This window comes from Papio anubis, chromosome 8, assembly GCF_008728515.1.
Source record: "Papio anubis isolate 15944 chromosome 8, Panubis1.0, whole genome shotgun sequence".
Lineage (NCBI taxonomy): Eukaryota > Metazoa > Chordata > Mammalia > Primates > Cercopithecidae > Papio > Papio anubis.
The window spans coordinates 40197339-40209997 of NC_044983.1; the positions used below are offsets into that span (position 1 = coordinate 40197339).

General features: G+C 56.7%; 2 protein-coding genes across 24 annotated transcripts in view; both read right to left on the bottom strand.

Annotated features, from left to right (window-relative positions):
• Positions 1 to 2019: 2019 nt before the first annotated feature.
• On the bottom strand, positions 2020 to 9015 carry NKX6-3 (NK6 homeobox 3). Its single transcript, XM_031669523.1, has 3 exons — positions 6883 to 9015; positions 4829 to 4998; positions 2020 to 3407 (listed from the first exon to the last, which is right to left on the bottom strand). Exons 1-3 carry the CDS (start codon positions 7262 to 7264, stop codon positions 3162 to 3164), a joined length of 798 nt encoding a protein of 265 aa, XP_031525383.1. The 5' UTR covers positions 7265 to 9015; the 3' UTR covers positions 2020 to 3161.
• Positions 9016 to 9954: 939 nt separating this feature from the next.
• Positions 9955 to 12659, bottom strand: part of ANK1 (ankyrin 1) — a 242666-nt gene continuing 239961 nt past the window's right edge. For all 23 annotated transcript variants that reach the window (XM_031669507.1, XM_031669506.1, XM_031669503.1 and 20 more), the window contains one exon: positions 9955 to 12510. Coding sequence is in view for 9 of the 23 variants with exons in the window: in XM_031669506.1 (XP_031525366.1) it covers positions 12484 to 12510 (27 nt within the window). In the remaining 14 variants the exon portion in view is untranslated. The remainder of the gene's footprint in view (positions 12511 to 12659) is intronic.

A 12659-nucleotide genomic window follows, 5' to 3' on the forward strand; every position in this document is an offset into this window, starting at 1 on the left:
TCAACCTCCTGAGTAGCTGGGACTACAAGCACTCACCACCACACCCAGCTAATTTTTGTATTTTTAGTAGAGACAAGGTTTCACCATGTTGGCTAGGCTGGTCTTGAACTCCTGGCCTCAAGTGATCTACCCGTCTCAGCCTCCCAAAGTACTGGGATTACAGGTGTGAGCCACCACACCTGGCCGGCTTATGATTTCTTTATGATGGACGAAGTGAAATAGCCTTGTGTTCTCCCAAGTAATACACACACACACGTGTGCACACACAGGCATGCACATGCATTCACACGTGTGTATATCTGCAGAGGGCCAGACTTATCTCGAATCACCCTTGGGAATCTGGATCATCCACCTTTGAGTTTTCTCCTCCTTTGAACTCCAAATCTAGTCTTTTGAATATGCTTCAGCATGATCGTTAGGGAAATGAGAGGCAGTGCCTCTCCTGTGCTTGGCCTTATGTCCAGGAAGTACCTGAAAGCCAGCGTAGAGTTAGAAGAAACGGCCTGGAAAGCTGGAGTCTTTTAGCTAAAGGTTCCAGTGGCAGGTGACCCAGAACTTTGAGGTCGAAGGAGGTCTTGTTTAGCTCAGCAAATGTCTCCTGGGAAAAACTTTCCCCAGGCTTGATTTCATATTGACCCCAAACGACTTGAATCAGACATGCCGGAATTACAGCTACAATAGAGCAGTTAAGATTACAGCATGCTTCAGAAAGAGATAAGTAAACACAGTTTTTATGTCACTGGCATCTTCCTCCATACCTGCTTGGTGACTTCGCACCTGGGCTATGTGATAGCCTTTTCCTGCCTGCAGCACTCAGTGAATCGTGAGCCTCCCAGGGACACAGAGACTTTTCTTCTTTGAAGCCTGTGCTGAATTCTAGGGTCCTCTCCTGCTGTAGCCACTGTAGGACCCACTCAGGACACCCATGACAGAGCACAGCTTCTCAGTGTGCACACAGAGATTGTGCTCAATTCCCTTCTTTTCTCCTTTCCGCTTTCCAAGGGAAGAGACTGACACCTGAGCTTGGGCATCTTCACAGATGGAGGGTGGAAGTTTGCACACATTCTGCATTTTCTGGTCATGTTCCCCACTGTCTTCTAGTTCCACTAAGGGTCTTAGGAAAGGTGGGTGCGCCACTTTTCTGAGATGCTCCTAGCTAGGGTCTTCCTCCACCCTCATCCCTTCTCAGGCTGGTTCCAGAGCCAGGTTCACCTGTCCTGGGGGTCCAAGGATGGACGATGGACTTCTTGGGAGAGCAAAGGGGTCAAGCCTAGTTGCTAGTTGCATAGATTGTTGAAGTTGGAGGGCCTTAAACTACTTTTGGTTCTAGCCTCTCATTTGACAGAAAAGGCTTTGAAGGGTGCCCTTCACAACCCAAGGAAGTGGCTGAAAGGGCCTTGGGATCTACTCTGAGGTTGCCTCTTCCCACTTCTGTGACTTGGTTTAGGAACTTTCTGAGATTTGGTTTTCTCCTCCATGCATTGAAGATGATATCTACTGCCTAGTTTTCTTGTGGGGTCAGTGATAATCCAGACATTCTACAGGGGAGAAATTAGCAGGTGTTCTGTTAAAGTTAGCTCTTCTAGTCTCTCCCTCCTTATTTTTCTTATGATACCCAATTCTCCACACAGATCATTTTCCCCACTAGGCTATAAATTCCTGGAGATCAGGGACCCCATAAAATTCATCTTGGGTTTCTCAGCACCTGGGGACAGTGTCTGGCATCTACCAGTGAGGTTTCAAATAACCTGTGTTGTGCAACCTGTCAGAGCACGAATGTCCCCAGGAGACTAGACAACGGCCCTCGGGGAAGGCCCCACAGCTGGGAAGTCTGGGATGTCACAGCCAGTTTCCTGCCGTTCGTTCCTTTCACAGAAGTACAGGAGCCATAAGGTTCATGGGACTTTTATTTTTACTGTTTATTTTTTGAAAGCCAGCAAGGATGGGCAAATGCTCAGTCCCTTCTGGGCTGCATTCCTCTACCACCAGTCCCCACCCACCTCCCCCAGCCCACCCCCTACCTGCCAGCAGCTCAGATCACCTGGGTGAAAAATACCACTCTGTTGGCCAGCATCCCTGTCAGCACCAGCTCCAGTGCCAGACCGCAAGATTGTCCCAGGAAAGGAAGGGCCATGATTCCCAGCAGGCCGTGGTTCAGCCCCTCCCTGGCATCCTTCACCCAGCTGGAGGGGCTCTCCTTCTCCTTTCCTGCCTTGTTGGAGGGGTGTTGTTCCCAGCCCTTCCTTTCCTCCCCAGATGGGATGCTCCTTCTCTCTGGGTGGGCCTGTCCTTATATCAGCACCAAATGATGCCCAGGTGGGCAGCCCTTGGGTACACCGTCCCCGCCTCACCTCTCCCTGCATCCTCCCCTTTTCCCGGTTGTCAGGGATTTTCCGTGTCTTCCGGTCTCAGAGGTATTGACCCTGAGGGTAAATCGGAGAAAGGAGGCCAAGGGGATTTCCACAGCTCAGGGGCCATCATTCTGGAGTGTCAGGGGCGTTTATTCTTCACTGAGATGTCCCACTTGCCCTCCTGGAGGCAGATTCCTGCAGCCTGGGTTAGGTGCTCAGCTCTGGCCCCTCCAGTGGGATCCTTCCTGTGCACAGATCTGAGGAGTGCACCTGGCCACTCACCTGTCTTTTCTTCTGCAGCCAGCAGCTGGCTTGGGCCCCAAGACTCTGGTCTTCTGACTCCCCAGCCAGCTGCCTCCCTTCCTGGGATGTCCTGCCCCCCACCCCCACAAAAGTTGGATCACAGTGGCATGTCTGGGACCCCACAGCCAGTTTTCTGGCTGCAGAGCCTGGTCATTTTAGTCCTCTGTCCTCTTGTGAATCTGCAGAAGTGGCAGGCGAAGCCCGCGGAGGTGCAAGGGGCAGCGGCTTCCCGGTCTCAGGAGTGCTGTGCCTCCCTCCTCGCCTCCTCCTCCCTTAGCTAGGATGCCTGTCCCCTTTCCCTCCTTTTCCTCCTCCTCTCCCGCCTCCCCTCCTCTTCTTCCGCCTCCTCCCCTGCACCTGCCACTCCTCCTCCACCTCCTCCACGCGCCTCTCATCAGAAGACTCAGTCCCTGCGCCCCCAGCAGCGTGGGGAAGGGGAGGGGAAGGTAGGCTCCTCGGCGTTCCCCCGCGGGCTGCAGCCAGGATCCCGGGCCTGGACGGCGGGCGTCAGACGCTGTGCGCTCCCAGGCTGAGCACCGAGAAGGCGGCGCGGTGCTTGCGCAGCAGCAGGCGGATCTTCTCGTCGTCCGAGTCAGGGTCCAGCGGCTTGTTGTACTCGTCGTCCTCGTTCTCCGAGGGTGCGCGGTCCCCGCCTGCGCCCGCGCCCGCGCCGCCTGGGGCCCGGGGCGTGGAGGACGAGGGTTCCAGGGCGCTCTTCTTCCGCCACTTGGTCCTGCGGTTCTGGAACCACACCTGCGATGAGAAGACTGTGAAGGGCACAGGGCCACAGCGCGCACGGGACGCGGGAACAGCCACCCTGCTACAGCTAAACAAATGGTTCAACAACCAAGTGACTGTCACATTCACGTTTCTGTTGGGGAAGGACAATAAAATTTAAAAACGTGAGCGCAAGAGCCCTCCCCTCCCCTCCCTCAACTCCCCCGTGTTGCCGCCGCCGCCGCCGCCGCCGCCGCCTCCTCCTCCTCCTCCTCCTCCTCCTCCTCCTCCTCCTCTTTTTCCTCTTCCTCTTCTTCCGCCTGGGTTCTAGGTGGAAGATGCGGAGTGCGGGGGTGGAAGGCTTAGCCCTGGTACTCATTGGAAGGTGCTTATGAGCAGTCCCTCCTCTGGGCTTCATAGACCCTCACCCTACTTCATAAATAATTGTTCCCCTGGTTAGAAAAGTAACGTTGGTCCATTCCTTGGGATAGTTGAAGAGTGCAGGAATGCACCCCAGAAGCAGAAAGACGTGTAGGGGAGTCTGCCTCTTCCCCCCAGCTCTCGCCCCAGGGCAGTTGAACGGCTGATGAGGAGGGCTTAGCGGGTGGGAGCTCGGAGGCCCCAGGGCCCTGAGCAAAGCCCAGACCCAGGTGCCAGCTGCCCGTGCTGCATCCTTAGGCCCGTCGCCGAGTCACTGAGCCAGCAGTTCCTGCACAGTTCCGAGCTTTCTTGAGCTTCGGTGCCCCGACTCAAAGTCCCAAGAGAGATCTAGCATCAAAATGGGGAAAGTTGCCCCCAGACTCTGAGGCGGTAGAAACAGGTTTCCCCAGGTCTATTTAGGGGACATTTGGGGCCCCTGAGTGTGGAGTGGGAGAGCCTGGGTTCACCTTCCCTAGCCCTGGCATGGGCGACAAGGCTTCATGCCCCTGATAGCCCATCCGATCCTGCTTAGTAGGAGGAGGCGTTGTCTTCATCTTAAAGATTGGTAAACTGAGGTCAGCTCCTTTTGCTCCAGGCATCAAGCATGAATCTGGGCCAGAGGCTGCCGACAGTGCTTGGAATTTTTGGCCAAATACGGGGGGAGAGGGAAAGCCTGAGGCTGGAGTCCCCCCACATCTGGGGTTGAATCCCAGCTCTGCCAGCTCTCCCAGCTCTCTGAGCCAGGAGACACTGATCTTCATCTGCGAAATGGGTAATAATACCGTCTCCCCGGGTTGCTGAGATGATGAAATGAGGTGCCGCACATAAGGCTCTGAGAATGGGGCTCAGTGGATCATGGCCTTTTCCTGGCTATGGTTAATTACCACAGGCTCCAGGGTTAGGCAGGCACTGCCCAGACACCAGTACAGCTGTGCTCTGGGGGGCTGCGTTGTGTGGCCACCTCTCTCCAGCGAAGTGCCGTCCTGTCCAGCAGGCTCCTCCCTGCAGGGCAGGCGCCACCTCCCGCACAGACTTACCTTGACCTGTGATTCAGTCATGCCCAGGGAGTATGCCAGCCGCGCCCTCTCAGGGCCAGCCAAGTACTTGGTCTGCTCAAAGGTTTTCTCCAGGGCAAAGATCTGGTGCCCCGTGAAGGTGGGCCGGGTGTGCTTCTTCTTGTGTATGCTGTCACTTAGGGGATCTGGGGCTGGCAGGAGGAAGGAAGTGTGGGGTTAGTAGAGTAAGTGGGGACCCTGAGGCTAGGCACCACTGTCAGGGCAACAACCATGCCCGTCCTCTCCTTCCTGCAGAGGTTGCCAGGACACCAAGATTCCTTTCCCCTGAGCAGTATTCTTGATATTGGAGAACAGTGACTGTGACCTCTGCCCCGCCTGGGTGGACAGGGCTCCAAGCGGGCAGCTATCCTAGGGTAAGGGGACTGAGGGGCAGCAGAGCCTCATGCCTCTCTGTCTAAATTTCTCAATACTCACTGATGTTGCCTTCTCCTGAGGGGCAACAGGAGTTCCTTCTCTGTCCCAGGGATGTCCCTTCAGGTCACCCTTCTCCTATAATTAGGGACCGGGGCCTGTGAATTCCCTCCACCCCTGGCTTCTGCCAACTTCCTTGCTCTTGAGACCTTACTTCCCAGGTCTCCAGGAAACCAGGGAGGGGGAACCCCAAGCCCCAAGCTGCTACTTCCCCATGTCACCAGGCCTGGAAGTTATGTGGCTTAAACCACCCTGGAGAGCCTGGAACAGAGGCCAGAGGCCTTCAGCCTGGCCAGGGCAGCCGGCTTGAGAAGGAGTCGTGGAAAGTGGGCTCAGGAGAGTCAGAATTCCCATGTGTCAGGCCTCGTTCTGTGCAGTCTGACAGCTCAAGTTACAGGTGAGGAAACTGAGGCACAGAGAGAGGAAGGGCCCTCCTGAGAGATCATCTTCAAGTCTGTCTGCCTTTGCCTTCATTAGCCACTGACTTTCTTGGCTATGTCCCTGTGTGTGTACCTGCATTCAGGACTGAAGAGGTAGTGTGTGGGATGTGGACAGGGGAGGGGGAGATGGAGGGAAGAGAGAGCCAGCTGAGGCTTAAAGCGCCCCCGAAGCCAAGCCTAAAACAGGGTCCGAGAGAGGAGGCCTTCACCTCAAGGGGCACAGGGATGGGTGGCAGCCCATGGAGGGGTGGCTGTCAGGCAGTGTGACTGGCAAGGCAGATAGCAAATGGGGGGACAGATGTGCTTTTGGAGATTCCTAGGTTGGCCCCAAGCCCCTATTGGCGTGGGGGAGCCCAGAGATGAGACAGAAGTGGAGGCCCCTGCCTGACGTGGGCAGGGCTTCAGTGGCACAGGGAAGGTTCCAAAAACTCTCATCTCCCTGCCTCCCAGCGGAGCCTCACCTGCCCGGGCACGCCCTGCCACCTCCTCCAGTAACCCTGAATGGCATCACAGGCCCACCCTCTGAAAACCTTGGCTGAGGGATGGGTGGGCTGAGAAGAGGCCCCCTGCTTCCCCACAGCCAGGACCAAATTCAGCTGGGCTCAGCAGCAACTCCCGGAGACAGGCTACTTGGTGCGGCTGCTGTTGCTAGAAACCAGAGGATGTGGTGGGCATCAGTCCCCTGGCTCAAAGGCTGGACCTGGATGGGGTCAGGGTACGTTCTGCACCCCTGAGTGATGCCAGGGCTGTCTGGGAAGGTAAGCTGGGATGTCTTCCTCACAGGGTAGCATTTGCCTGCTTTGGGTGAAGAAGTGGATGCATGCACCCTGGGCTGCAGAAGAGAGCTGGGCTGCCTGCTGGACCCTGCAGGTGTGGGCTATGGGGCCTTCTCTAGATCTGGAACTGCCGGGGGCCCTAGGAGGGCAGCTAAGGGGGCAGCAGGTGAGGGGGGTGGCTCAGACACCTGTGTCCAAGCACTGCTGGATGGGAAGGAAGAGCGGGTGGAACTCAGCCTGCACTGAGCTGAGGCCACGAGTCCAGGGATTAATGGTGGCTGGGGGAGAAGGCAGTGGTGTGGGGTGCCCGGGAGGAGGCCCCTCCTCGTTCTCTGCCCCTCGGGGCCTGGTGGGTGCGGGTAAGTGGCTGGGGAGGCCCCGTACTCACTGTTACTGCACTGCCGACTGCCTCGCCAGTCCTGGCCGGTGTCCGCCCAGCAGTTCCGGGTCCGGGTGGGGTACTCGTTTCCAGCCTTGGAAAAATTTCCTACCTGGGGGCTGTAGTAGACCCCCTGCGAGCTGAGCCCCCCGAAGCCTGCCACGTGGGAGTAGCCGGAGAGGAGGCTGCTGTTCGGTGCAGCCACGGGCCTGCTCAGGATGTCCGTGATCCCGTGCGGGGTCCCCGCGGCCAGCTGGGGGCCCAGCCCCGGGGGGCTGAGCTTGTAGAAGGAGTTCTGCACTGAGTACTGGCACACAGGGGCCTTCATCTCCGGAAACTGAGCCAGCGGCGTGTTGTTCAGCAGGAAGGTCCCCTGCAGGTTGGACTCCATGATCTCCCAGTCAGGACGGGGAAGGCTTCTCCAGGCCCCTAAAACCCAAGAGCCCACACTCTAGCCCCAAATCTCATGGCAGGCCTGGAGGGTCAGGACCAACTCTGAGCCCCTGACTGCCTCCCACCTAAGGCCTCGGCCAGGCCCTGGCCCAGGCACCGGCACCCGGTCAGCTGCTCGGAAGTCAGGTGCTCGGGGCAGGTGGGAGGCCTCCCCGGTGCTCCTGGCCTCTCTCCTTGCCCTGGCTGGACTGGGTGGCCCCCTACGCCTCAGCTCAGACCCCCTTTCTGCCTCTGAGTCTGGGGACCCTACATGAGAAGTTTTAAGTTCAGAGAAGGAACATTTCCCTGATAAAGATACGGCCCATTAGAATACAGGCCCGAGACTGGCTGAGCCGCCGGAGCCGCGCCACCATTGGTCGGGGCACACACGGGCCTCACATTGGCTTTTCCTAGACAAATTGCACTTTGAAAGATTGACTGTAAAATCAGCCAGGGTGTGTGTGTGTGTGTGTGTGTGTGTGTGCGTGCGCGTGCGTGTGTGTGAGAAACACAGAGAGCGAATTAGCTCTAGAAGCCCTGCTCATCGCCAGAGGGTCCATCTGCTCCCCGCAAGTCTAGCATGTAGGAAAAGGTGAGTGTCTTGGGGGCCCCGGGAGGCTCCCAAGCAGCAGTTTCCCTGGGGGAGATGAGGCTGAACTCCGAGGCCACTGTCCAGAGCTGCGCCGGCCCCTTTATGTGCAGATGTCCAAGCTCCACAGAACACAGCCTCTTCCTTCCGTTCCTCATGGGGGGATGGGGTAAGTGGCTTAAGATTGGGTAAGTGTGGGGATGGGGTAAGAGGCCGAGTGGCATTGCTTTCTGGGGGATGCAAGTCCCTGTGGCTTGCTTGAGAGCCTAGGGTGGGAGCCTGCTGGGCAGAGGGCAGGGTGGGGCATGGGCAGCCCTGACAGTGCCGGGGTGTGCCTCCTCCAGCTGCAGGAGGCTGAAAAGAGGGCCACCCTGCGCGCCTGTTCTTGCCTCCACCTCTAGTCGGCCTTCCCTGACCTCCCTATCAGAATCTCTTCCTCATTTGTGCCTCGGCTGGAGCAATGGCTATGCTCTGTCTGGTGTGGTGCCCAGGTTTGAAATCCCTGATGGCTGAGAGGGTGGTGGAGCCCCGTGCCAGGCACTCTGTCGGTGCTCAGTTAGTAGTTGATGCACGGGACTGGGCTGAATCACAGAGCATGCATATGCTTTTTTTTTTTTCTTGAATAAATTTTTATAATGTACAAGGCTTTATTGAGGGAAACTCTCATTTTACAAACAGGGAAACCAAGGTATAGAGGAGTTGGAGCCCACGTTCCAGGTATATGGGTGATTTCTGGACTGGGCAGGATTCTTCCCTGCAGTTTTTCTCTAAAAATGGAAACTAGCATGCCACTGGCCTGAACATGTAAAATGCCAGGAACGATTGTGACTGCCAGACAGATGGACTTCTGCTCATCTCTGTGCCTGGTGGCCTCAGAGCCCTTCCTGACCAGGCATGAGCTCTGCAGAGCTTGATCTCTCACTCCCCAGAGGCCGCCCTGGTAGGTGGGAGACGAGAGGCACTGCTTCACTGAGCTTCTCCTGGGTTTCCAGACCATCTTGGTTTTCAGTGGGGAGCAGAGGACCCCAGGGCTCAGGGTGAGCTTTCTTCTCACGCAGAAGCTGACCCTCTGTAGCAAAAGGATTTAGGTTATGCAAGAAAGACCTCACAAAGGGTGTGGAATGATTCTCTACAAATTTGGTTTAAAAGGAAAAGAGCTATGTCTTCGTCTGAGATGGCTTTGCCCCCAGGCTGAGTGCCACAGCCATCTGATAGACCTGGTTCTGGTTCTCGGCGTCACCACCCAATCCCACCCAGGCAACTGTGATTCTGAAACTGTGTTTTGAAAAGCCCCCTGGGTGCTGCAGATGACCTGTTGCGATTGCCCACTGGCCTGGATGGCCTCTCCGATTCCAGGAGAGAGGCTTGGAGCGGGGTGGGACTGGGGTGCTCCAGGGGCCTTGGGATTGTGACTCCGTCACCCCCTCATGATGGGGAATTTATGTGGCAGGAAAGCCACAGCCAATGATTTGATTCTTAATTAATGCCAAGCCTGACAAAGGCATTGGTGTCTGGCACCCCTAGGATGAGAAACTGAAGAGACTTTAGCAACCACCTAATCCATTCTTCCATTAGACAGATGAGGAAACTGAGGTCAGCTTGGTGACCAGCCTTGCAGGAAGTGTTAGCGACTAGTTAGAAACAGGGCAATTTTTTCCCTACAGCAAGAAAAAGTTCTTGAACTTTGAATGGCATTGAGTACTGGGGCCAGATGCCTTCCTAGGGAACGCTGGGGAGCACCCTCAGTGCATGCCAGCTGGGGGCCTGGCCAAGAATCTTGGTGAGTTGTGGTGCCCCCTCGCCCGACCCCCAGCTTCTCCCCATCCCATGGGAGCCATCAGGTGGAATAGAAATCTACTCTGCCACCTCTCTGGAGGCCTCTCCCAGGTCAGGGGTCCTGATTAAGGGATTGTCCAGGCTTCTGGGAGGACTGGGCATTGGCAGGCTCTCTGGGACCTGAGCCCCACCCATAGATTCCTTCACATCCCAACCCAGGCCTTAGGCTGGCCTCAGCACCCCTTACCCCCTAAAGACGAGCGGGAAGGAGAGATAGAGCCCTGTGCCATTAGTCCATTTCTTTATTAATTTTGACATTGGTTCGGCTGGTGTAGGGAGAATGGTCTATACATCAGAGTGGGGTAGGGGATTCTCTCCCATAACAGAGCATGTGGGAGAGTCAAGAAAAGATCCATTTTCATAACAATTAAAAAAATCAAGGTAATTTCAAAACTTCTAAAAAGCGTCTAATGTGCAGACTGCAGCATTCTCTAGGCATCGTGTGGAGACCCCAAACTCCTCCCCTAACGGCTCCTACTAGCAGCCGGAGCGTGCAGCCATGCCAGCCGGAGCAGAGGTGCCAAAGCGGAGCCTGGAGCCGCGGGGCCCGCGGGGGCGCTAAGGGGGCTACTGGGTTGGCTGCAGCGGCGACCTGGGAGAGGAAGGTGCAGGATCGAGGCGGGGGAGGCGAGCCCTGTGCCCAGCTTCCTTGGGCCGTCATCGAATCGGTCCCAGCCGCGCTGCGCGACCGCCCTGCCGTGGCCCCCGGGATGGGGGGAAGGATGGGGGCGCCTCTGCGCCCTGGAGGCCGGGCCGGGGTGGCCTCTGGCGGCGACGGCAGCCTTCCAGGCTCGCCCTGTAGCTCTTCAGAGGCAGCCTAGGGGAAACTGAGGCCCAGAGCTAGAGCTTCCTCTCCCTGCCCGCCCCTCTAAGGAAGCAAAAGCAGCCCCGCCCCCGGCAGACAAGGTGCCTCGGCCGCCCCGGGGCCTGCTCGGCCCTGGGTGCATGGGGCGGACTTGTGGGGGAGGCAGGGCCCCTCTCCGCTCACAGGCCCCGCGGCCAGGGGGCCTCTGACGTGGAGGGGGCTTCTGTGCTACTTGGAAGGTTTAAGGGTGTCCCAAGGACACTCCCGCAGAGCGGCGGGGCGGACGGGGCCAGGCCGTCCACACCGCGGCTCCGGGGTCGAGAGGAGCCAGCCCTGTCTCTCTCTCCTGGCCCTGGGGACGCCCGCCGCGAGGGCGGGCAGGGATTGTGCTGATTGGGGCCTCCCTGGGCCGGAGGCTCTAGTGGAACTTAAGGCTCCTCCCTGATGGCACCGAGGCGAGGAACTGCCAGCTGTCTGTCTCCTTTCTGCCCTGACCCAGAGCCTGGCCCCAGCCTCTTGGCGTCCAGGCTGTCTGCCACCAACTCTGCTACCACTGGTCATGCGATCCAGGGAGCTCCCTGGCTGGCCTCTCCAAGAGGCCACAGGGGCTGGGCAGAGGGGAGGCACCGAGGCAGACAGGGAACAGCCTCGAGCCTGGCACCTGCACCCAGGGCCCCCAGCCTGCAGGCTGCCTGGACTTAGAGCACCAAGTTCACTCTGGGAGACCTTGGGTGGTCCTGACTTCTAAGAACTGGCAGATACATTCACTAGCCCTACTCCTTTCCTTCCTCTTTCACTGAAAGGCAGGCCACAGCTCCTTCTCCTGAAGCCACAGAAGTCCTCAGGAGCTGTGCTGTCAGGCTCTGTACATACTGCTAAATGTTTCTATTGGTTTGCATAGTATTTATTGTTTTTCATATACACAAGGCTGATTACTGTACAGTTTACACTTTGAACACGGACTATGATATAGTGCTTGAAGATATAGAAAATCTCTTCTCTATGGACATGCTGGTGCAATCCTGGGTCAGCCACCCGCCCGTCCCCCGACTGAGAGAGGAGACCCTTTCAGATGGGGTCCTGGCTCCCTTTGAGCCCTACAGGTAAGCCTGGGAGTCCTCGCCTCAGATTCTTAAGTCCCTAACACAAGGAACCCCGAATGCACTCTCAAGGTAATGATTTTCCATTGGAAGATGACTTGTACTGAAATTGGCAGAGAGAGAGAGAGAGACAACATAAAAAATTCCAGTTTATCCACAGCAGAGTCTATACAGCTTCAGAAGTCACAGTAAAATCTGTGTGTAGATTCAGTGGAGGCGAGTGGTGTGTGTGTGTGTGTGTGTGTGTGTGTGTGTGTGTGTGTCCTGAATGTCATGTAGAGCGATCTGGCAGGAGCGTCACCAGGGAGTGGAGGGGGTGTCACAAGTGGAATGGAGGTGTGTAGGTTGGGTTGGGGAGGGTGGGCAGATGAGGACATGGCTTAAGATTAAGGTGGCTAAACTGATTACATGCCTAGTTTTCTTTCTTTCTTTCTTTTTTTTCTTTCCAGGAAGCCCACATGGATTTCTGACAGATGAGGTCGGGAAAAAGTACCCTGTACGAAGTCAAAACAACTAAAAAAAACCCCCCAAAAACCAAAACCCATCCCCAGCCACAAAAAGCCCTCATTCACTTTTGCGTTCACACGCTCTCCCGCGCCTGTTTTCTATCCCTCTCTCTCCCCGCTTCTTGCTCCTTTTGTGTCCTGGTTCCGACAGATCAGCTGTCATTGCAAGAGGCAGGATTGAAGCCTGGAGGTCATGCGTCTACAGTCAGTCATTCATGCGAAGAGGGGACTAGCGGGAGTCCCTTACAGAGGTCATGCCGTCAGCCCAGAGGAACGTGTGCACCGCTGCGGTGGCCCTCAGGTCCAGCTCTCCTCCTGTGTGCATGGCAGAGTGTGTGGGGTTCAGGGGTTGGGTGTCGAGGTGTGATCCTGGGAGACACAAAGAGAAAAGGGGTCACTTAGAATGCAAAAGGGCAACGTCCAGCAAAAACCCTACACACAGAGTTTTGTGCTGGCAGCTCAGGCCGAATCTGACTCAGAAAAAACAGTCTCCCCAGGCAAGGCGACGTGCAGAGGGT

What these genes read in the sequence shown, in the direction of transcription:
- NKX6-3 (XM_031669523.1), bottom strand. Translation starts at nt 7,264, where the DNA reads ATGGAGTCCAACCTGCAGGGGACCTTCCTGCTGAACAACACGCCGCTG. An exon ending in CAGTCGGCAGTGCAGTAACA is followed by an intron (nt 4,999 to 6,882) that starts GTGAGTACGGGG and finishes TCCTCCTGCCAG; the next exon opens with CCCCAGATCCCCTAAGTGAC. An exon ending in TGACTGAATCACAGGTCAAG is followed by an intron (nt 3,408 to 4,828) that starts GTAAGTCTGTGC and finishes TTCTCATCGCAG; the next exon opens with GTGTGGTTCCAGAACCGCAG.